Here is a 25345-nt window from a genome sequence, read left to right as displayed (position 1 = left end):
CGCTCTGCCATCAGGGCATCAGGATCCTGCCATATCTGGATGACTTGCTGATCCTGGCAAATTCCCCGGACGTTCTCCTCCGTCATCTGGATATGACGGTCCACTTTATGCAAGCCCATGGGTGGCTCATCAACTGGAAGAAATCCTCCCTGGTCCCTGCCCAGAGCATGGTGCACCTGGGAGTGTTATTGGACACACACAACCAGAGGTTGTTTTTGTCACAGGAAAAAGTCCTGAAACTTCAGGACAAGATATGTTACTTCCTCTCTCGCCCACGTGTGTCTATACCAGGCCTGGCCAACCTGTGACTCTCCAGCTGTTGTAAAACTACAAGTCCCATCATGCCTTGCCATAGTTTTGCTTCTAGGGAATGCTGAAACTGTGGCAGGGCATGCTGGGTTTTGTAGTTTCACAACATCTGGAGACCCACAGGTTGGCCAGGCCTGGTCTATACACTCGGCGATGCAAGTGCTAGGCCTCATGGTGTCGGCTTTCGACATGGTGGCGTATGCTCAATTTCATTCCCGCCCTCTGCAGAAACTGGTTCTTGCCAAATGGGATGGCCTGCCTCACCGAATCAGGTCTCAAATTATATCCTTGTCTCCGGAGGTCCATCTGTCACTGACCTAGTGGCTACAGGACCAACGATTGAGCAGTGGCCGTCCTTTCTGGATCTCCAACTGGGTCCTTCTGATGACGGGTGCCAGTCTGAGGGGTTGGGACGCGGTGTTGGAGCAACACTCTCTTCAGGGTCGGTGGACCAGGAAGGAATCTCTCCTCTGCTAAACATTCTGAAGTTGCAGGCAATGTTTAATGCTCTGAAACTGGCCCAGCTTCTGGTACAGAATAGGCCTGTTCTAGTACAATCAGACAACGCCACCAGAGTGGTGTACATAAATTATCAAGGTGGCACTCAAAGCCGCATGGCAATGATGGAAGTGTCAAAGATTCTTCAATGGGTGGAACGCCATCTGCCAGCCATTTCGGCAGTGTTCATCCTGGGGGTCCTCAACTGGGAAGCGGACTTCCTCAGTCGTCAGGATGTACACGCCAGAGAGTGGAGCCTTCATCCAGAAGCATTTCAACTCCTAGTGGACAAGTGGGGCCTACCAAACATAGACCTGATGGCGTCTCGACAAAATCACAAGGTTCAGGTCTTTGGAGCAAGAACAAGGGATCCTCAACCAGCGTTCGTGGATGCACTGGCAATTCCATGGAACTTTCGGCTGCCGTAAGTGTTCCCTCCGGTGTCACTCCTACCCAGAGTAATACGGAAGTTCAAGCAGGAAGGAGGAATCCTGCTTCTCATAGCTCCGGCGTGGCCTAGAAGGCACTAGCTCTCAGACCTACAGGGCCTCTCGCTAGAGCGTCCCCTTCTACTTCCACAATGACCAGACCTCCACGTTCAGGGCCCTTGTATTTACCAGGATTTGGCCCGTCTGGCTTTGTCGGCGTGGCTCTTTAAGCTTCCGTACTGAGGGCCAAGGGATTCTCTGAGGAAGTCGTTCAAACTATGTTGAATGCTGGTAAGCCAGCATCTGCTCAGATTTATCATAGGGTCTGGAATTCTTACTTTGCTTGGTGCGCGTCTGATGACTATGACATTTACAAGTTTAGTACGGCCAAACTTTTGGCCTTCCTGCAACAGGGCCTGGACTTAGGCCTTCGTTTGGCCTCCCTCAAGGTTCCCATTTCTGCCTTGTCGGTATGGTTTCAGAGAAAGATTGCTACCCTGCCTGATGTTCATACCTTCACTCAGGGTGTTTTATGGATTCAACCTCCTTATGTGCCACCTTTGCCCCCTTGGGACTTGTTGGTGGTTTTGGAGGCCTTGCAAGAAGCTCTGTTTGAACCTCTTGCATCTGCGGACCTTGAGTGGCTTTCCCTTAAGGTCTTGTTTTTGCTGGTTATTGCCTCTGCTATAAGGGTCTCGGACTTGGGTGCCTTATCCTGAAAGTCCCCCTTTCTGATTTTTCATCGTTGTAGAACATGCCCTGGTTATTTACCTAAGATGGTGTCTTCCTTCCACCTTAACCAGGAGATTGTGGTTCTGGCCTTTAGTTCTCCTGACTTGTCCTCCAAAGAACAGTCTTTGGATGTGGTACGGGCTCTCCGTATCTATGTGAAGAGGATAGCCTCCGTTAGGAAGTCTGATTCTCTCTTTGTACTGTTTGTTTTTCACAAAAGTGGCTGGCCTGCTAACAAGCAGACCTTGGCCAGATAGATTAGAATGGTGATTGCACATGCTTATGTACAGGCTGGCCTTCCACCTCCTGCTACCATCAAAGACCATTCTACTGGACCTTCTTGGGTGGCCCGCCGTGGTGTGACCCTTGAACAATTGTGTAATGTGGCTACGTGGTGCTCAGTGAACACGTTCATAAGGTTCTATGCCTTCGATACTTCCTACTCCTAGGATGCCTCCTTTAGACACCGGGTTCTTGTGCCCGCTACAGTGCGTCCCCTCCCATAAAGAACTGCTTTAGGACATTCCCGATGTTATTCCCTGTGGAATCCCAGTGTACCCCGCTGCAGAAAAGGAGATTTATGGTAAGAACTTACCTTTGTTAAATCTTAGCTTCTTTGGGTTGGTATGGCAGTAGCCGCTGATACCTTCTCCTGTCGTGAGAATGTGGTGTTTGTGGCTACTAACTGTTGTCGTCTCTTACCTGCTACTGCATTGGACTTGTAAACAAAACTGAGCTCCTGTGCACGGAGGCGGGGTTATAAAGGAGGCGGCGCCAGAGGCGGAACTCTGGGAGGCAACGGAGTCAACTGCCGCCGGGCTCCTGCTCTGAAGGGGGCACCTTTCCTCCTATTCTGTGACACCATTGAATTAAGTTAATTTATAGCTGTCGCTATCTCTTCAGTGGCCAACTTCCTCACTGGTCCCTGCACCTTACAAATTACACCCTTTTTATTATACTGTAGATGCACATTTTACAAGTCTCATACCCAGGATTAGAAATCATAATCTATTACACTGGAAGTAGACACCCTACTGATGAAGCCAGAGCCGGCCATAGGCATAGGCAAACTAGGCAATTGCCTAGGGCATTTGATATGCCTATGGGGCATCAGCAGCTTCTGCTGATTAAAATGATATGCGGCATGCCTATATTCTGTATGTAGCATTTCATATGCAGATACAGCCACAGTCTTACACAGTGTATAGGCATGCTGCATATCATTTTAATCAGCAGAAGCTGCTTGTGCATCCTAGCCACATAGTAATGCAAATAAGATGCATTTTCATTAAAAAATGAGCCCGACGTTAGCATCGAGGCAAGATTTATGAGGACACAACTGTATCCAAGCAGAGGGCAGAGGTCACATTGTTAGTGGCAGTGTGAGTGCTGTGTGCATGTGAGTGGGTTGGTTGTGTAGTAGTGTTCAGAATATGTGTAAGAAGCATTATGTGTGTCATGTAAAAATGCATTAATAATGTGCAACATACTGTATATGTAAGGGGCACTATGTCTGTCATAATGTGTATAAGGGCATTAATAATGTGCAGCATATGTGTAACAGGGTACTACTGTATGTGTGTCATTATGTGTATAGGGGCACTAATAATGTGCAGCAAATGTGTAGGGGGAGCTATGTGTGTCATTATGTGTATAAGGGCATTAATGTGCAGCATATGTGTAAGGGACATTATGTGTAAAAGGGCATTAATAAAGGTTGTCATAATGTGTAAGGCACATTATGTTTATTAGGACATTAATAATGTGTCTCATATGTGTAAGGGGCATTACTGTGTGGCATTATGTGTATAAGGTGCTCTACTATGAGGCATTGTGTATAGAAAGGGCACTACTGTGTCGTCTAATGTGAATAAAGAGCAATAGGGTGTGATGTAATGTGAATAAGGGGCTCTATTGTGAGGAGTAACGTTTATAAGTTATAGTGATGCTACTGTGGTATGCAATATTAATTATGGACACTATCGCATGATCAAATGTGAATAAAGTTGCAGTACTGTGTGGCGTAATTGGAATCGGGGTTACTATTGTGTGGCCATGCCCCTTGCCAGCAAAAACCCACCCCTTTTTGGGCTGTGCGCCAAATGTGCGAACTGTTCCTATTTAAAATATAGGGGGCACAAACACCAAAATAAGGACTGCTATGGGTGAGGGGTGATAGTGCTGGGAAAGAGGTGCAAGGTCAGAGGCGGAATCAGCGGTGGTGCTAGGGGGCACCAGCCAAAATCTTGCCTAGGGCATCATAATGGTTAGGGCCGGCTCTGGATGAAGCTATTTGAACCTGTATCGGAAATATGAGAAATCTAACTATATGAAGTTACTTCTCTGACAATTACACGTAACTTCATATAGTTAGAATTCTCATGCTTCCTGTACAGGAGCAAATCGCTTCATCAGTAATGTTTCTGCTTTCAGTGGTTATGGGTTCTAATGATGGGTATAACTGCTAAGAAATGTGTGATTTAAAAAAAAGACAATGAAATGTATACTCAGTATATACATTTTTAATACACAGCAAATACACAGTATAGAATTTGTTTTTAATTTTTTTACATTAATATACATTTTTAATACACAGCAAATACACAGTATATACTTTTTTTTCAGAATACATATATATATATATATATATATATATAGTGAGAGAGAGAGAATGGATATATAATTTATATATATATATATATATATATATATATACACACACACATATATGTATATATCATATATATAGCATGTAAATATATATATTATACAGTATATATTATATATATGCACACATACATACATACATACATTTATTTAAATATAGGGGGGGGGGCACCAGGGACGTGCATTCAGGGGAGGCAGGGGAGGCAGTGCCTCCCCTGTCATTAATGATTAAGATAATACAAAGAAGATGCATATGACACATATTCTGTGTCATATGTATCTTCTTAATATTATTCTTTGCATTGCTGTTTTCTTTTTGTGTTTGGGAGGCACCGATCGTGGTGCCTCCCGTTGTCACTGGGGAAAGTATGGGGAGCAGGGGGCGGGCACGGGCGGGGACTAGCCATGGGCTGTAAAAGCCCATTGAAAATATATGGGAAAGCGGCACCATTAGTGGTGCCGCTTTCATACAGGGATGTGCTTTCAACCTATGAAAGCACGTCCCTGTCAGTGAGGCCACAGTGATTGGCCAGCGGATCCGTCACTGGATCCGCTGTCAATCACTGTGTGGGCGACGCTGGCGAAGGAGGTGCGGGCGGCTGGATGCGGTGATGGTGTGGGCGGCGGGATGCGGCAGTGGTCCGGGCGGCGGCGGTGCGGGTGGCGGGTTGCGGCGGCGGAAATTTACCTTTATCCTGCAGAGTTTGGCAGCGGAGCGGTTCCAGTTTCAAAAATGGCGCCTCAGCGTCATTTTTTAAATTCAAGATGGCTGCCGTAAACCAATCACGGCTCGCCGCGTCATCGCCCCGCCCCCTCCGGCTGACTTATATAAGTCAGCGCGAGGCGGAGGAGAGTCAGTCCGACGGCGGAGGAGGAGCAGTGAAGAGCTCCTGAAGAAAGAAGACGCCGGAAGTCCTGGCTGGGCGGCGGCTATGCAAAAGAGCTTAGCAGCCGCCGCCCACCAGGTGAAGACGCTGGAAGCCCTGGGGGGGTGGCGCCCCCCCAGGTGAAGACGCCGGAAGCCCTGGGAAGGCGGCAGCCACGCAAAAGAGCTTAAAGGCCGCCGCCCCCAGGTGAAGACCCAGTTTAATAAAGCTTATTTTCAAGACGTGTGGTGTTTTATTTTAATATTTTCTTTACAGGTGGACTACAGGTGCCAGCGGGCCCTTTATGTCCGGGCATGCTGGCACTTTTGGTTCTCCAAGTGCCAGCATGCTGGGGCAGGCTTGCTGGGACCTGTAGGCTACCTGTAAAGAACAATATTACTATTCTTTGCAGGTGGACTACAGGTGCCAGCAGGCCCTTTATGTCCGGGCATGCTGGCACTTGTGGTTCTCCAAGTGCCAGCATGCTGGGGCAGGCATGCTGGGACCTGTAGGCCACCTGTTAAGAACAATATTAACACACAATGAACCCCGCACCCATGCCACCAGGGGTGCGGGGCATAGCACTGGGCTATCAGCCCAGTGCTGGTTATTGCTCGGGAGGAGGGACCCCATTTTTATTTTTTGGGGTTCCCACTTTCCGAGGAATTCCAACCCTGGGCTGACTGGCTGGGGGGCAGATTAATTTTATGGCAGGGGGACCCCACACTGAGTGTCTCCCCTGCTATGGCATAACTCCCCCTGGCTGGTTCTGCCTAGTGCTGGTTTTACTGATGTGTCGGGGGACCACACTTTTTTTTTTTTTTCAGGGGGGGGGCTTGTTAGCTGCCAGTGCCTCCCCAACCAGTGACCTCACCGCACGTCACTGGGGGGCACCAATATTTATCTTGCCTCCGGGCGACTGGGACGAACTTACGCCACTGGGCGGCGCTATGCATTTTGGGAACAGTCAAAGCTTTTAGCCTGTTGGTGCCTCGGATCAAGATCCAACTCTACACCCCGATGTTATTCCCTGTGGAATCCATGAAATCTCCTTATCTCTGTAGTCCTTTTTATATGCAGCACTCGATTGATTGATTGATTGATTGATTGATTGACTTAATAAGTACAATACTTTTGTAGAATGTATCGCAAGGATCAAATGTACCAAGTTAAAACATAACTTTTGTTTGTTTTCCTATTAAAATATTTTAAGCAAGCAAAGTGTTAGTGATAATGATGAGAGAAGAAAATGAAACTCATTTTGTAAATTTTCTAGTTGAAGCGCTGATCACCACTAATATTCACATGAGTTTGCTGATGATTGTACTATGACAAACTATACATTTTATGGAATGCTCAGCCTTATCTCATATAATTACACTATTAGTGTGACATTAATTCAAAGGTCTATCATAGTTATAGCACTTAAATCAATTAAGTGAACACATGTGGTATACTATGCAAGACTGACCAAAACTAATAGATGTGACTAGTAATTACTTTTATAATTATAGGGTGTTGGTATCATTATCCCATAAAAATATATGTGACACGTTATCAATAATTTGAGATTTGATCCACTTTAGAGGTCTGTTGAATATTCTAAACTTTCTGCACTTGAAGTTGCATCATAAAGATGGGATCAGTATGATTTACCTACAATCAAAATCCCGACGGACAACAATTTACCGATGGTCAAAATACCGACAAGGTCAAAATACTGACATGGTCAAAATACTGACATTTAGTTTTTGGGTGTGTATGTCGACATGGACACCGTATAAGTGTACCGCGACCCCTCGCATGGCTTGCTGCCCTCGCCATGCTTCAGGAACGGTGCATCGCAGCGCTCGGCACACTATTGTATTCCCCCCAAGGTCCACTGGCATGGTAAAGTATGAACAAGTCGGTTTCAATGTAAAAAATCATGAAAAATTCATGTTGATTTTTTAGAACTGTTTACATTTTAAATGGCGGTATTTTGACCATGTCGACATTTTAAATGTAGGTTTTATTACCATGTCGGTATTTTGGCCTTGTCAGTATTTTGACAATCGGTCAATGGTTGTCGGGATTTTGATTGTAGGTAAACTGACTGCATCCCATAAAGACTATTAGCTTTAAAGTAACCAGTGAATAAAGTTAGACCTGAACTCCCAGCTACATTCATCTGTACTGAAGTGAATGATTGGCAGTGATATGTTACATTGTAACCAGCACCAGGGGCGGATCCAGAAGAAATTGAAAGGCGGGGGGGAGGGGGGGGGGGGCACCATGATAGGGGAACGGTAAGTTATATTTACATCATACTTACCTACTCTCCCGGAAGCTGCGGGAGGCTCCCGTTTTTTGGGGTAGCCCCCCGCACCCCCGGTAGAGTGGGCAGGTCTCCTGCATCCTGCTCGCACCCTAGTGATGCGAGCAGGCTGGAGAGATAACCTCCCGTCGGGTGGAGAAGGGGTTAAAATTACGATAATCGCATCATTTTAGCCCCGCCCCCTTCCCACGGACCCGCGAATCGCGGCATTTTCCGATGCGGGGGCGGGGCTTAGTGATGTCACAGTCTGGCCCCGCCCCCCGAAGACACATGCAGCGTCTCCTCTCCGGGCTTCTCCCGGAGAGGAGAAAAACAATGTAGGTAAGTATGATTTACATGCACCTAAGGCACGCGTGCTCCCAGATAAGGGGTGTGGTATCACAGGGGGCGTAGCCTCACAGAATACGCCATCAGGTAAAGATTGGCTGTAGGAGCGCATCCTGGTTTATTGCCAATGTTTCACCCTGATGAAAAGGCTGATTGGGCCTTGAAATGTTGGTCACCTGTTCCATTAGTTATGGGAGCCTGGAATGCACCCCAGCACAATATAATTATTAAAGTTTTTAGTTGGTGGTGGCAGGTGCAGCATACCTTGTTTTGGGCACTGCAGTGAGACTCAGACTGCAGGACACAAACTGCCCATCTTTGATCAGCAGAAGCAGCCAGCTGGATCTCCCAGAAGCAGCATAAGACATCTGTAGGACAGCGCTGTCACAATCACACGGGTCGCCTACTCAAAGCTGAGGCTGAGTGTGACTGCACCTAGCACGGTGGTAAAGGAAGTGGAGGAGGAAGCGCTGGGAAACTGTGCGGTGCAGTGAGGGCTAATGAAGCCTTCTGAGCCTTCATAAATAACAGTCTAACTCGATGCTGGCATTTGAACCCCACTCCTGGGCTGGACTCTGGCAAGCTGGCAGTGGGGGAGGTAGGTTGCGGTGTGAGCAGGTGGAGGCTGGAGCTGCACCTCCCCATTGGTTACCACACGGACTTGCTGTTAGAGCTGCGGCGGGTCCTATTGCCTGCCGGCTCTTTTATCATACAGGAAGAAGACAAGAGAAAGACAAAATAACCTTGTGTGGAAGCACTCATTAATTAAATATGAAAAAGATGTGAAGAGAATATATGGTTGAGGAAAGGACCCCTTTGAGTCCTACCTCAAAAAGATAGAATAAAACTTGACTTTTATTGGTTTACTTATAAAAATTCACTGGGGTGAACAAAGGTAAATGATAACAAAAATCTAGATTGCCATTGTACCAAATATGGTTCTAGATGTGGCAGGTGAAAATATTGGTATAATTTTAGTATAATTGTTTGGAAAAAACAATATATATAGGTCACAGAACAATCGGAATGTATGGTAAGCTTTGAGGAAAATTATATTGGATTTCCTGAAGGAAAAAGGCCCACAGCACCTAGTATTCCCTGGAGGTCTCCCATCCACGTACTGACCAGGCCATACCTGCTTAGCTTCCAAGATCGGACGTGATCAAATATTTGATTTATTGTCTCCTGAAACTTTACAATAAATCAACTATTTGATTATATTCACATAACCCTTCAGTTGATCATATATGCATTTCTTAAATCAGCACAAAAATTATCCTAATTCCTGATACAATTGGCCCACGGCCATACTATCCTGAATACGCCCGATCACGTCCGATCTTGGAAGCTAAGCAGGTATGGCCTGGTCAGTACGTGGATGGGAGACCTCCAGGGAATACTAGGTGCTGTGGGCCTTTTTCCTTCAGGAAATCCAATATCATTTTCCTCAAAGCTTACCATACATTCCGATTGTTCTGTGACCTATATATATTGTTTTTTCCAAACAATTATACTAAAATTATACCAATATTTTCACCTGCCACATCTAGAACCATATTTGGTACAATGGCAATCTAGATTTTTGTTATCATTTACCTTTGTTCACCCCAGTGAATTTTTATAAGTAAACCAATAAAAGTCAAGTTTTATTCTATCTTTTTGAGGTAGGACTCAAAGGGGTCCTTTCCTCAACCACATATTCTCTTCACATCTTTTTCATATTTAATTAATGAGTGCTTCCACACAAGGTTATTTTGTCTTTCTCTTGTCTTCTTCCTGTAGGTTAACTACAAAATCCATGGGAGCACCGCCAAAACTTAGTACTATTTATGATTTATAATAATAGTCAGTATTTTGGTATTATTTATGTATATATATATATCTTCTTTCTTATTCTAAACACTTAATCATAGAGCTGGTGCAGATCCACAACTTTGTTTTTACGGCTCTTTTATCATATCTGACAGACGGAAATAGCAGTAGTGCTGCTGCTGTTCTCCCCCCCCCCCCCCCTTCCTCTAGATCCGCCTATGACCAGCACTCAGTGAATGCACTTATAAGATGATACAATTATAATACATACTGGAGTCATAGTGCCCACAGCGTGGTGAGTGCAGCGAGCCTGCAAGGGGCTCATTTGCGCTCGCCCCGATGCCGGCATGCCGCCAGTCGGGATCCAGGCACTGGTATGCTGAGCACCGGGATCCCGCCGCCGGCATAACATACTACACACACACTAACCACCACTGGTCCAGGTCCTGAATCCGCAGCACAGCCATTCCTCCCACCCACAGCCAGCAGAGTTTCCTCTCTCGCCAAAGATTCCTCATATCTCCCAGAGCCATCTGCCGCGCATTGCATCAAGGGAGATGTAGTTTTCTCACAATGTACACTGAATACAGGGGGTAATTCAGAGTTGATTGCAGCAGCAAATTTGTTAGCAGTTGGGCAAAACCATGGGGGTTATTCCAAGTTGATCGCAGCAGGATTTTTTTTAGCAGTTGGGCAAATCCATGTGCACTGCAGGGGAGGCAGATATGTGCAAAGAGAGTTGGGCAAATCCATGTGCAGAGAGAGTTAGATTTGGGTGTGGTGTGTTCAATCTGCAATCTAATTTGCAGTGTAAAAACAAAGCAGCCAGTATTTACCCTGCACAGAAATAAAATAACCCACCCAAATCTAACTCTCTCTGCACATGTTATATCTGCCTCCCCTGCAGTGCACATGGTTTTGCCCAACTGCTAAAATAAATCCTGCTGCGATCAACTTGGAATTACCCCCCATGTGCACTGCAGTTGTGGCAGATATAACATTTGCAGAGAGAGTTAGATTTGGGTGGGTTATTTTGTTTCTGTGAAGGGTAAATACTAGCTGCTTTATTTTTACACTGCAATTTAGATTTCAGCAATTTAGATTTCAGTTTGAACACACCCCACCCAAATTTAACTCTCTCTGCACTTGTTACATCTGCCCCCCCCCCCCCCCTGCAGTGCACATGGTTTTGCCCAACTGCTAACAAATTTTCTCCTGCGATCAACTCTGAATTAGGCCCACAGTGCACAGTGTGAGAAAACTACATCTCCCAGGAGGCCGTGTGCTGGGGACATCATCTGCCGCGCACTACATCATGGAAGATGTAGTTTTCTCACACTGTACATTGAATACAGTGCACAGTGTGAGAAAACTACATCTCCCAGGAAGCCGTGCGTCGCAAACAGCTTTACACTAGGTGGCTGCCTCCGGGCCGGTCAAAATGCCTGTCCGAGTCGAATTAGGCCCGTGGGCGAGGTTCCCCACCTCTGCTATAATGGTATTATTTTGTGTACTAGAAATTAAGTGATAATTTCATACTGAGAAGAGCATATCTTACTGTATTTACTGATATTGAGATGTTATATGATTATAAATATCTAGACTACAGTGGTGTGGACACATACAAATTTTTATCACATAGGGTAAAACTGAGAATCTTCTATTATCAACGGGATATATTGGACAACATCACCATAAATTCTATTAATGTATAGTCATTTATTTTATATGACTGCCTGTATTGCAATCTACATTAATCCCTCTTAAAAAGAGATTTCATTATAAAATATTGAGGTCACTTTACAACATATCTGGTGTCAGTCACTAATTATACGATACAATATATGGTAAACAGTTTAAGGATTAGAAGGATGTGTATAAAATAATAAGAATGACATCACCTACTGATTAGTGATAAGTGCTTTTTATTTTTTTCACATCCACTTCCACATTTTTCAAAAAAAAATCTTGATTTTTTTCCCCTCACCATTATCACTAACACTTGGCTTGCTTAAAAATATTTGAATAGGAAAACAAATAAAAGCTATGTTTTAACTTGTTACACTGGACCCTTGTGATGCATTCTACAGGATTGTACTTATTAAGTAAATCAATCAATCAATCAATCAATCAATCAATCAATCCAGTGACTGCCCCTTGTAGGAATACTTCTTTCTTTTGTATTTTCTGTGTTAAATTTATTCCTTGGTAAACCTCCCGACTTATATTATTTATTGATTACAGTTACAATATGTTATGAGAATAGATGATTGCATATTAAGCGATTAAGGGGGGGATTCAAATGTTTGAAAAGTCGGTTTGGCGTCTGTCTTTTCCTGTCTACTAGAAAAAACTGCCCTAACCCCCCCCCCCCCCCACCCCCCCTCCGAGGGTTAGCCGTAGCCACCACCCCCGGAGGGTTAGCTACGGCAGCCACCAACCACCCGAGGGTTAGGGTTAAGGTAGAGGACAGAGGAGGCTTAGAGATACTTACCCCCTCTGAAGTCGGGATCTTCAGTGTCAGGATTCCGCTGTCGCATATGTGACCGCCGGCACCATCAGCAGGGGCGGATGGCCATAGGGCTCACCTGGAAGATTCCTGGTAGGCTGACATGTCTGTGGGGCCTGTTTTGTGTGTTGTTATGTGACCCCACCCCCCACATGATAGGCAGCCCACCACACTCAGTACACTGAATTGTCCCCATTCATTCTGTTATTCCACATCTGCAATACAGCAACTCAGCCATCCAGTGATGCTGTCATGGCTACACTGTATGATATACCTCTTGTTCTGCCTATGTCGGGCCACTTCTACAAAATTTCACAGGGCCACTTTTAGTTTCCAATCTGCCCCTGGTCTCAGACACAATTGCAGCAAAAGACGCACGGAAAGCCCAATTGCATAGGGATTCCACACCCCCTCAACAGACCCCATCCCCCCTTCAGACTGCACCCCCATTACTGCTGCCTTTATAAATTTCCCGGGCTGGTTTTCCATGCCAATCCTCCCCTGACCATCAGGATGCATGGTAACATAATCTATATTATCATTAGTATAAAGTAATAGCAATGAATGAATTTCTCACCATGTGGAGGAATGAGATAGCACTTTTGTTCCATTTAGCATTTATGCTCCTTAACTTTGCTCTCTGTGAAAGTGGTAAAATTATCATTAATGTCACACACAGACAGAGCATCTTACACAGGTCAGCCATTTCCTCCAATGTCAGGTACGTGTTGTCATCCTTTAATAAATGAAAAGAATGCCGTTATTTATTTGCATATTGAAAAAAGTGCAAGGATTTGTGTAAAGAGAATTGGCATGTACTGTTTTCATGTCACCATACTAATAAAATTCCATAGCATGCTTACTGTAGCTTCACTGTGGAAAATATTAGTTGTATAGAAACTGTTAACACTCTTCTCAGTAGCCATAAAGTATGGGGCTCTATGTACTAAGCCTTGGTGAGCGATAAAGTGGACGGAGATAAAGTACCAGCCAATCAGCTGCTAACGGCCATTAAACCCAGTCTTTAACATGGCAGGCTGGTACATTATCTCTCTCCACTTTTTCTCTCTCCACGGCTTAGTACATAGACCCCCAAGTCATCTCCATTACAGAAGCTGTCACTTCTGAGAATAGTGTTTCTTAAGAGTTTATATTTTTGTATTACTAATTTGTATTCTGAGCATGATACAAACAGTTTCATTGTCATTGAATCCCATCAATGTAACATTTCAGAAATTGCTATTGTGACAATCCAGAGGAGGTAAAACAATCTCCCAATGTAACAGTTGTCAATTTACTGTAGAAGCTTATTCAGAATTGGACATCCATCTGATTTCTGATATCACCAATAGTGCCAGATACACATATGCCCCCACAGTGCCAGATACGCCCGCACCGTGCCAGATATGCTCCTACAGTGCCAGATGCACAAATGCCCCACAGTGCCAGATGCACAAATGCCCCATGGTGCTTGATACACAAATGCCCCCAGTAGTGCCATATATGCCCCCACAGTGCCAGATACACATTGCCCCAGAGTGTCAGATACACATTGCCCCAGAGTGTCAGATACACATATGCCCCCACAGTGCCAGATATACCCCCACTGCGCCAGATACACATATGCCCCAACAGTGCCAGATACACATGGCCCCACAGTGCCGGATACACATATGCCCCCAGAGTGCCAGATATTCCCCCAGAGTGCCAGATATGCCCCCTCAGTGCCAGATATGCCCCCTCAGTGCCAGATATGCCCCCAGAGTGCCAGATACACATGCCCCCAGAGTGCCAGAGATTTGTAGTTACATGGAATTAGGGTTTGGATAGCCCCTAAAGAATTATAAACCCTTTTTTTTTTTCTTTTAACAACAGTTTTCATTGGATTTTCACATGAGAATAATAGGGATACAAAAGGAAACACAAAATGGAGATACAAAGGGAACACATCCAAAAAGAAAAGGTACAGGAATACATTGGCTTTGACTTATTACAGTAATCTACAATTAACAGAGGAAAACGCTATGGTCAGTATGGTCAGTATTCAAATGATATATCACGCACAATCTCCTTTCTAAAGTGATCCCAGTTATTGCACATTTCGCTCACATAGTAATTAGGTTTAGTTGCGTAAAGGGTTGGGCGCCCTCGCTTCTCCGGGGGGGGGGGGGGCTAGCAAACTGAGATGATTATACCACCAGCAGAAACAGAATGGGTGTGAAATGGGGTGAAAATAATTGAATACCGCCCTATGTGACTTGTACAAATTGACCAGGTCAAATTAAACACCTTATGTCTCTAAGGAGAGTCCAAAGCTAAAAGATTCACTGTTCCAGAGTATATGGAAGATTGACCCTGCCCATCTCTGTATTCACACCAGCTGAACCACTTCATACGTGGAGAGAAGACAGATGATGTATACTTGCAATCAGCAGTCTCAAAAATATAATGTTGCTGAATTTTGTTTTTAATGGCTCGCACACTAGGCACTTTAGCTGATCTCCATAGCTGAGCTTTGGCTGCTTCGTAGCTATCAAAATATGACCCACAATGTATCTATCCCCTAGAGATATATTCCCGGGATAAAAATGCGATAAAGCTACTAATGTATCAGCCCGTACTGTTACCCCAATGACTTTACTGATTAAAGTAAATATGTCCAAAGTGGCTTGAGGATAGGGCGTGCCCAGAATACATGTAATGTATCTCCTACCTGACCGCAGTTTCTCCAACAATATTTGGAGATGGATGGCCAGATAACATGCAGCCTCCTAGGAGTAAGATAGGCTCTAGGAAGACGTTTATAGAACATCTGTATGACTAATACAGCTAGATACTTTAAAGCAGGTTCTGAAGACAATCTCCCAGTCGTCCTCAGTCAGGCGTCTGTGAGAGGTTTCCTTCCCACTTAATTTGACAGGACAATTTGCCTATTTTTAACTACATCTACCTGACAACGGTGCCACCACAATATTCCCCCTTTGTGGTTAAGTGAGTTAAACCTAGAGAACATATAGGCTGGAAAAGAAGGCTTTCGAATAGGGACAGGCAAAGAACTCTGTAACCAATGTCTAACTTGTAGGTACTTACAAAAGTCCCCAGAAAAAATACCATGGGGTAAATTTACTAAAGTGGAAGATTTTTAGAACGGGTGATGTTGCCCATAGCAACCAATCAGATTATATCTATTATCTGCTAGAAGCAGCTAGATAAATGTTAAGTATAATCTGATTGGTTGCCATGGGCAACATCACCAGTTCTAAAAATCTCCCACCTTAGTAAATTTACCCCCATATTTCGCCTGAAGGTGTGAGAACAAAATCAGACCATTTTCAGATATTATATCCCCCACGGTGGTGAGTCCACAACGAATCCATGATATTAACTACAAACTAGGTATCAAATTGGCAATACCAGCTAAAGATAGAGCAGGAGATGGTAATGAAATGTTGTCTGAATGAAGTATAAACCTTTGCCAGGCTAATATTGTACATTTAAGAGCTTTAGAAGATTCCAGCTGTGGAAGGCTAATAGTACTAGGAAACCATAAAAGATCAGGAAGCTCTCTCTCCGCTACAATCCATGGCTTGGGGGAGACATTATTAAACCAGTCTCTAGCTTGATTTAACAGGCAAGCTACTTGGTACTTTTCTAAATCCGTGATAGCAACTCAACAGAATTTTGGACTCTTTGCGTAACTGACTGATTATTGGGAACCAAACATTGCATGACCAGACAGCAGGGCCGGCTCCAGGCCTACTAGTGCCCTGAGTGAGAAAAATTTGAAGTCCTGGAAAAGTGTGCATGGCCTCGCAACTTTATATTATCAAACTATAAATAAATATATTTTCACACCCTCAGTACACACACAATTTGCAGCCTTACACATAACACCCACAGTAGTGTTCCTTACACATAATGTCTCCAGTATAGTGTCAGATACACATAATGACCCCAGTAGTGCAGTGCCCGATACACATACGCCACAGTAGTGCCAAATACACAAACACCCCCAATAGTGCCAGATACACATTATATGCCCCAAGCAGTGCCAGATACACATATGCCCCTAGTAGTGCAGTACTAGATACACATTTGACCCAAGCAGTGCCAGATAGAGAAATGCCTCCAGCAGTGCAGTGGCAGATACACATTATATGCCCCCACAGTGCCAGATACACATTATATGCCCCCACGGTGCCAGATACACATTATATGCTCTAACAGTGCCAAATTCACATTATATGCCTCCACAGTGCCAGATACACATTATATGCCCCCACAGTCCCAGATACACATAATATGCCACAACAGTGCCAAATACACATAATATGCCCCCACAGTGCCAGATGCACATAATATGCCCTCACATTGTCAGATACACGTGTCCCCATAGTGCCAGATACACATAATATGCCCCCACATTGTCAGATACACGTAGTATGCCCCCATAGTGCCAGATACATCACGTGTCCCTACAGTGCCAGATACACGTGTCCCTACAGTGCCAGATACACGTGCCCCCCACAGTGCCAGATACACGTGCCCCCCACAGTGCCAGATACATGTGCCCCCCACAGTGTCAGATACACATGCCCCTACAGTGTCAGATACACGTGCCCCCCACAGTGCCAGATACATGTGCCCCCCACAGTGTCAGATACACATGCCCCTACAGCAGGCATGTCCAAACTGCGGCCCTCCTGCTGTTGAGAAACTACACATCCCAGAATGCCCTGACACAGCTTTAGCATTCCCTGATAGCAAAACTGTGTCAGGGCATGCTGGGATATGTAGTTTCACAACAGCTGGAGAGCCGCAGTTTGGACATGCCTGCCCTACAGTGTCAGATACACATGCCCTCCACAGTGCCAGATACATGTGTGTTCCCAGAGTTCCAGATACATGTGCCCCTACAGTGCCAGATACACATGCCCCTACAGTGCCAGATACACGTGTAACCTCACTTTCTGATTTCCAAATGTCCCCTTGATTGGATGGTTCTCACCAAGTTAATGGTATTACATGAAACAAAAAAACATAGAACACAACATAGTGTAATACTGTTTATACAAAATAGTTCTTTCCACTGTGCAGGGGGGAAGAATAGGTGATGAAGAATTGTCCCAAGAAAATTCAGACATCCACCTTCTTATAGGATCACCCAAAGTGATGTCATGCCAACGGAACAGAAAATCCATACATGTATGCTTACTTGTATGAGCGAAGTAGAAAACACATAAAGGTTTCTTTGTTGGAAATGCTGTTTTTTCTTCAACCAATGTGGTAAGGATGAATATCACTCATATAGTAAATATGAAAAATTAAAAAAGGGAGCCAATTAGGGCAAAGCAACCCCTTTATTTGAAATAAAATACAAATAGACAACCAGCCATACCATGAAAGGAAACAGAGATGGAAATCAGCTGACAAAATATGACCCGGGTATCAATATGTCATATGTTCCCCTCTATGGATATGGCGGGTTTGAACATATATGGCACTGTATCAACGCGTTTCGATGCTCGGCGGCGTCTTTATAAAGATTTAACAGTGTATATGACTATAAAGATATAAATATAAAATGACATCAATCAAATTACAATTGAATAATAAAACATAAAAACATAGACATCAAATCCCATAACATACCACTGATATGCAGCCTCTCCTGTATAGTCAGCTGAATGAAAGATTCCTAGTCTGGCCTTCCTTAAATAGCATAAGCACTAGTTGGTTTGGAATTAATTAACCAATGAACTGAAGTCCATTATGATGGACACACAAACGAACCAATCCCATCAACCTTCTTTACAAATGTATTTACATATTTAGCGCCAAAATCCATTTTTTAAAACCTAAGTGTTAAACTGCATCCCATCACCATGGTTACGTTTCCGAGCCGCCAAACACATCAGGTCACATGACCATGCTGTCACACGCGCCGCATCACAGTACATCACCACCTCGCATCCCATTGCCATGGTTACGCATCCGTGGGCTGATGATGCAACCACGATACCCCACGCATCACATCCAATGTGACCCGATCGTAATGTCACGTGATTGAACTCCGTGGCATGTTACCGCCCAAACCTGGCAGGTCCATATGGTGTGATTTATCTTATACATATACTATTCACTCATATGGCCTCTGATAATCAAACCAGGTAGTCGACAAGGTTGCCCACAACCCATACTTTATATTGACGATATAATCGGACTTAAAATATAATGCTGTAGTTTTCTCATGCCCTTTTCAAACATGGCTGCTACTGATACGGAACCACAATAAAGGTGTTTGATATTCCCTGCTATTCTTCCCGAGGAACACAATGTTAAACATTATATAACATAACAAAAAGGTTAAAAACCAGTTTAAATACCACTCAAAAAGATCTATTTTATGGCTATAATAATCAGCTTACACCCCGTTGTGAATGTTTAAAAAATAAGAACGTGAATGTTTAAAAAATTTACAAGAGAATCATGATATTATTTTAAAACCTGCAAATAAGGGGGGGGGATCATTATTATGGACAAGGAAAATTATATCAAAGAAGGTTTACGACAGCTTGAGGATGGGGTAACATATGTAAAACTTAAGGGTGACCCATCTACAAGCATTTTTAAATCTTACAGCCATTTAGTTAGCCAATATGTAACTTTGGGAGCAATTGATGAAAGTGTTGCACAATATTTGATAAATGAAAACTTTTCAATACCAGTGTTATACCTCCTCCCCAAAGTTCATAAAAACATTGATAACCCCCCTGGAAGGCCCATAGTGGTAGGGACGAATTCAATCACGTCTAATTTGTCAGCATATATAGATCATCAACTTCATCCTCTTGTTATTCTGGAAAAGTCACACCTTAAGAACACTAGGGATATCTTAAATCATCTTCTAGATTTAAAATGGGAAGAGGATTATATTTTAACAACTGCTGATGTATCATCTTTATACATGATTATTTCCCATGAGGATGGTTTGGAAGCCATCAAAGCCACATTGGATCGGGAAAATACTGATAATATCCTTTCCCATTTTATTCTTGATGGCATATCATTTATTCTCAAGAATAATTATTTTAATTTTGACGGATCCTTTTACAAACAGTTAGTTGGTACCGCCATGGGCACCTGGTTCACGCCCAGCTATGCTAATTTATTCATGTCCAGGTGGGAGGAGTCCCACGTGTGGACAGGTCATGGCTGGGGCGCGAACCTGGTGCGGTGATGGCGGTACATTGACGAAATTATTTTTATTTGGAAAGGGGATAAGTCTGACCTTCAAGAATTCTGTCAATATCTCAATGGTAACACCCTGAACATCCAACTGTCCTTTGACAGTAGTCGATCTTCCATTCACTTTTTGGATTTAAACATAGAGATAGTGGATGGAGGTTTGACCATAGTAATTATGTAAAACCCACAGATTGTAATACTTATATACAACTTGATAGCAACCGTTTGCCCATTTGGTTGGTAAATGTACCTAAAGGTCAACTGCTTAGATTGTGGAGGAATTGCTCCAATAATAAAAAAGATAAAGATCAAGCTTCAACTATGTTAACAAATTTTGTGGAAAAGGGGTATGAAATTGCAAAACTATCTAAAATATCAGAAGAAGTTGAGAGTGTTGATAGATTAACATTATTGAAAGACACTAATAAGAAAATTAATAGCACCACAGATTTTCAAGTATCATTTCATACCCAATTCAACAAACAATATAAAAGGATAGAGGGTATTGTTAGAAAAAATTGGAACATTCTGTTGAAGGACGAAATTCTAAAGAAGGTACTACCTGAGAGACCCAAGTTTACGTATAAAAGGGCACCTAATACTAAGAACAGTCTTGTGTCTAGTGCATTACATATGAATGGAAAGAGATTTCTCCCTAGAAATAAGGGTTTCTATCAGTGCGGAGATTGTAGATTATGCAAAGCCTGTCATAGTACCGAATCTAAAGTTTCAAATTTCACCTGGGAAAAGAAAACAATAAAAAAAGATGAGTTTATTACCTGTCATACAGATTATGTAATATATGGGATCATATGCAAATGCAATTTACTGTATATAGGTAAGACTAAACGTTAGGTTAAAGTTCGGTGGGCCGAGCATGTTCGTAATATCACTAATGGGAATATAAATCATCCCTTCTCTTGCATATTAAAGAGAAACATGATACAGTATGTCCTTAAAAGGTTTAAAACATTTTTGTGCAATTAAATGGATCAAAAACAATTGGAGAATGAGAGATAGGGACAATAGGTTGGCTAAGGCTGAAATGAGGAATATATACGAGATTAATAGTTTGAAACCTCATGGCTTAAACCATGATTTTGAAATAAGGTGGTTTTTATAATATGTTTTTGGGTCATCATATCATTTCTTAAACCTTATTTCCATGATGTTTTTCACATTTACATATTATCATGGTTATTAATATGTATATTTCTCTTGTTTTTTGTGTACGGATTCTATTTAGGATTGGTGCACTTTTATTTATATTATGGCAACCAAACGCAAACTTGTTGTCAATTTATTTAAATTTTTCAGGCATATCCAAACCAGGTCATTAGGTAGAAATATTTAGGAGTAGTGCATCCTATTGTTTAAAAGGATGGGAATAAACTATAAAATTGTGGCTTAGTTTGAAACTGTAACCTAGGTAATGGGGTGTAAGCTGATTATTATAGCCATAAAATAGATATTTTTGAGGGGTATTTAAACTGTTTTTAACCTTTTTGTTATGTTATATAATGTTGTTTAACATTGTGTTCGTCTGGAAGAATAGCAGGGAATATCAAACACCTTTATTGTGGTTCCGTATCAGTAGCAGCCATGTTTGAAAAGGGCATGAGAAGACTACAGCATTACTGATCAAAAAAATAAAGGGAACACTTAAACAATACAATGTAACTCCAAGGCAATCACACTTCTGTGAAATCAAACTGTCCACTTAGGAAGCAACACTGATTGACAATCAATTTCACATGCTGTTGTGCAAATGGAATAGACAACAGGTGGAAATTATAGCAAGACTCCCCCAATAAAGGAGTTGTTCTGCAGGTGGTGACCACAGACCACAGACCACTTCTCAGCTCCATGCTTTCTGGCTGATGTTTTGGTCACTTTTGAAAGCTGGCGGTGCTTTCACTCTAGTGGTAGCATGAGACGGAGTCTACAACCGACACAAGTGGCTCAAGTAGTGCATCTCATCCAGGATGGCACATCAATGCGAGCTGTGGCAAGAAGGTTTGCTGTGTCTGTCAGCGTAGTGTCCAGAGCATGGAGGCGCTACCAGGAGACAGGCCAGTACATCAGGAGATGTGGAGGAGGCTGTAGGAGGGCAACAACCCAGCAGCAGGACCGCTACCAATGCCTTTGTGCAAGGAGGAACAAGAGGAGCACTGCCAGAGCCCTGCAAAATGACCTACAGCAAGCCACAAATGTGCATGTGTCTACTCAAACGATCAGAAACAGACTCCATGAGGGTGGTATGAAGGCCCGACATCCACAGGTGAGGGTTGTGCTTACAGCCCAACACCGTGCAGGACGTTTTGCATTTGCCAGAGAACACCAAGTTTGGCAAATTCGCCACTGGCAACCTGTGCACTTCACAGATGAAAGCAGGTTCACTGACACATGTGACAGACGTGACAGAGTCTGGAGACGCCAAGGAGAACGTTCTGCTGCCTGCAACATCCTCCAGCATGACCGGTTTGGCAGTGGGTCAGTAATGGTGTGGGGTGGCATTTCTTTGGGGGGCCGCACAGCCCTCCATGTGCTTGCCAGAGGTAGCCTGACTGCCATTAGGTACCGAGATGAGATCCTCAGACCCCTTGTGAGACCATATGCAGGTGCGGTTGGCCCTGGGTTCCTCCTAATGCAAGACAATGCTAGATCTCATGTGGCTGGAGTGTGTAAGCAGTTCCTGCAAGACGAAGGCATTGATGCTATGGACTGGCCCGCCCGTTCACCAGACCTGAATCCAATTGAGCACATCTGGGACATCATGTCTCGCTCCATCCACCAACGCCACTTTGCACCACAGACTGTCCAGGAGTTGGCGGATGCTTTAGTCCAGGTCTGGGAGGAGATCCCTCAGGAGACCATCCGCCACCTCATCAGGAGCATGCCCAGGCATTGTAGGGAGGACATACAGGCACGAGGAGGCCACAGACACTACTGAGCCTCATTTTGACTTGTTTTAAGGACATTACATCAAAGTTGGATCAGCCTGTACTGTGTTTTTCCACTTTAATTTTGAGGGAGACTCCAAATCCAGACCTCCATGGGTTAATAAATTTGATTTCCATTGATAATTTTTGTGTGATTTTGTTGTCAGCACATTGAACTATGTAGTAGGGGTATCTCCAGGTAAGCTGGCTCTCAGATTTTGTAGGAGCCATTATCATGTGGCCTTACACTGGGCATTCAGACCCAGACATATATGTAATTATTTATGGGGTGGGTGTGGGGTGCAGTGGCCCCTGTGTCGGTATGGCTGGGCGGCTTCAGGTCGGCACACCCTAACACTTTATTAACACTTATGATTTTCCCTATCACTTTGTATATATTTTTGTATTTTTTTAATCGCACTTCACTTACATAGCACTTCTGTGCTTCTTATTAACCCCTATTAACTTTCACTTGTGTGCTGACCTGGGGTAGCCGACCTGTGCCGACGTGATGGGGTCCTGCACCCCTGGGCCCATACCTAGTGTTAGGGACCCCCAGTGACGGAGACGCCTTGCCGAACGGCCTGGGGGCTTAACCCTATACCTGCAGATATATGCAACTAAGATCTCCGTATTATCTGACTATTATGTAGTATTATTATTTCTCACTCAGTGTGCATTAGGGAACACAAATTGTTTTTTCTTACACAGAATTAACCCTCCCTTTTAGCACCTGAGTGACATCACAATCTCATTGAGCAGCTTTCCATTTTGTGCATTGTATTTAGAGAGGCATGGATGGGTCAGCATTAGGAGGGATTGCTGACTCCAGAGTGCCATTGGAGAAGTCAGGGGTATCTCCAGGTAAGCTGGCTCTCAGATTTTGTAGGAGCCATTATCATGTGGCCTTACACTGGGCATTCAGACCCAAACATATATGTAATTATTTATGGGGTGGGTGTGGGGTGCGGTGGCCCCTGTGTCGGTATGGCTGGGCGGCTTCAGGTCAGCACACCCTAACACTTTATTAACACTTATGATTTTTCTATCACTTTGTATATATTTTTGTATTCTTGTAATCGCACTTCACTTACATAGCACTTCTGTGCTTCTTATTAACCCCTATTAACTTTCACTTGTGTGCTGACCTGGGGTAGCCGACCTGTGCCGACGTAATGGGGTCCTGCACCCCGGACCCATACCTAGTGTTAGGGACCCCCAGTGACGGTGATGCCTTGCCGAACGGCCTGGGGGCTTAACCCTATATCTGCAGATATACGCAACTAAGATCTCCGTATTATCTGACTATTATGTAGTATTATTATTTCTCACTCAGTGTGCATTAAGGAACACAAATTGTTTTTTCTTACACAGAATTACCCCTCCCTTTTAGCTCCTGAGTGACATCACAATCTCATTGAGCAGCTTTCCATTTTGTGCATTGTATTTAGAGAGGCATGGATGGGTCAGCATTAGGAGGGATGGCTGACTCCAAAGTGCCATTGGAGAAGTCAGGGGTATCTCCAGGTAAGCTGGCTCTCAGATTTTGTAGGAGCCATTATCATGTGGCCTTACACTGGGCATTCAGACCCAGACATATATGTAATTATTTATGGGGTGGGGTGGGGTGCGGTGGCCCCTGTGTCGGTATGGCTGGGCGGCTTCAGGTCGGCACACCCTAACACTTTATTAACACTTATGATTTTCCCTATCACTTTGTATATATTTTTGTATTCTTTTAATCGCACTTCACTTACATAGCAGTTCTGTGCTTCTTATTAACCCCTATTAACTTTCACTTGTGTGCTGACCTGGGGTAGCCGATCTGTGCCGACGTGATGAAGTCCTGCACCCCAGACCCATACCTAGTGTTAGGGACCCCCAGTGACGGAGACGCCTTGCCGAACGGCCTGGGGTCTTAACCCTATATCTGCAGATATACGCAACTAAGATCTCCGTATTATCTGACTATTATGTAGTATTATTATTTCTCACTCAGTGTACATTAGGGAACACAAATTGTTTTTTCTTACACAGAATTACCCCTCCCTTTTAGCACCTGAGTGACATCACAATCTGATTGAGCAGCTTTCCATTTTGTGCATTGTATTTAGAGAGGCATGGATGGGTCAGCATTAGGAGGGATTGCTGACTCCAGAGTGCCATTGGAGAAGTCAGGGGTATCTCCAGGTAAGCTGGCTCTCAGATTTTGTAGGAGCCATTATCATGTGGCCTTACACTGGGCATTCAGACCCAGACATATATGTAATTATTTATGGGGTGGGTGTGGGGTGCGGTGGCCCCTGTGTCGGTATGGCTGGGTGGTTTCAGGTCGGCACACCCTAACACTTTATTAACACTTATGATTTTCCCTATCACTTTGTATATATTTATGTAGTCTTTTAATCACACTTCACTTACATAGCACTTCTGTGCTACTTATTAACCCCTATTAACTTTAACTTGTGTGCTGACCTGGGGTAGCCGACCTGTGCCGACGTGATGGGGTCCTGCACCCCAGACCCATACCTAGTGTTAGGGACCCTCAGTGATGGAGACGCCTTGCCGAACGGCCTGGGGGCTTAACCCTATATCTGCAGATATACGCAACTAAGATCTCCGTATTATCTGACTATTATGTAGTATTATTATTTCTCACTCAGTGTACATTAGGGAACACAAATTGTTTT

General features: G+C 43.8%; 1 protein-coding gene and 1 pseudogene across 3 annotated transcripts in view; one reads left to right on the top strand and one right to left on the bottom strand.

Moving 5' to 3' along the window:
* Positions 1-25345, bottom strand: part of DDX60 (DExD/H-box helicase 60) — a 422428-nt gene that overhangs the window by 347438 nt on the left and 49645 nt on the right. For all 3 annotated transcript variants that reach the window (XM_063920417.1, XM_063920418.1, XM_063920419.1), the window contains one exon: positions 13043-13201. In XM_063920417.1, coding sequence (XP_063776487.1) covers positions 13043-13201 — 159 coding nt within the window. The remainder of the gene's footprint in view (positions 1-13042; positions 13202-25345) is intronic.
* LOC134959282 (5S ribosomal RNA) lies at positions 9442-9559 on the top strand (annotated as a pseudogene).

The sequence above is a fragment of the Pseudophryne corroboree genome, chromosome 1 (assembly GCF_028390025.1).
Source record: "Pseudophryne corroboree isolate aPseCor3 chromosome 1, aPseCor3.hap2, whole genome shotgun sequence".
In the NCBI taxonomy this organism is placed as follows: Eukaryota; Metazoa; Chordata; class Amphibia; order Anura; family Myobatrachidae; genus Pseudophryne; species Pseudophryne corroboree.
Note: the sequence above shows the minus strand (reverse complement) of the source record. Positions and strands in the feature narration are given on the sequence as shown.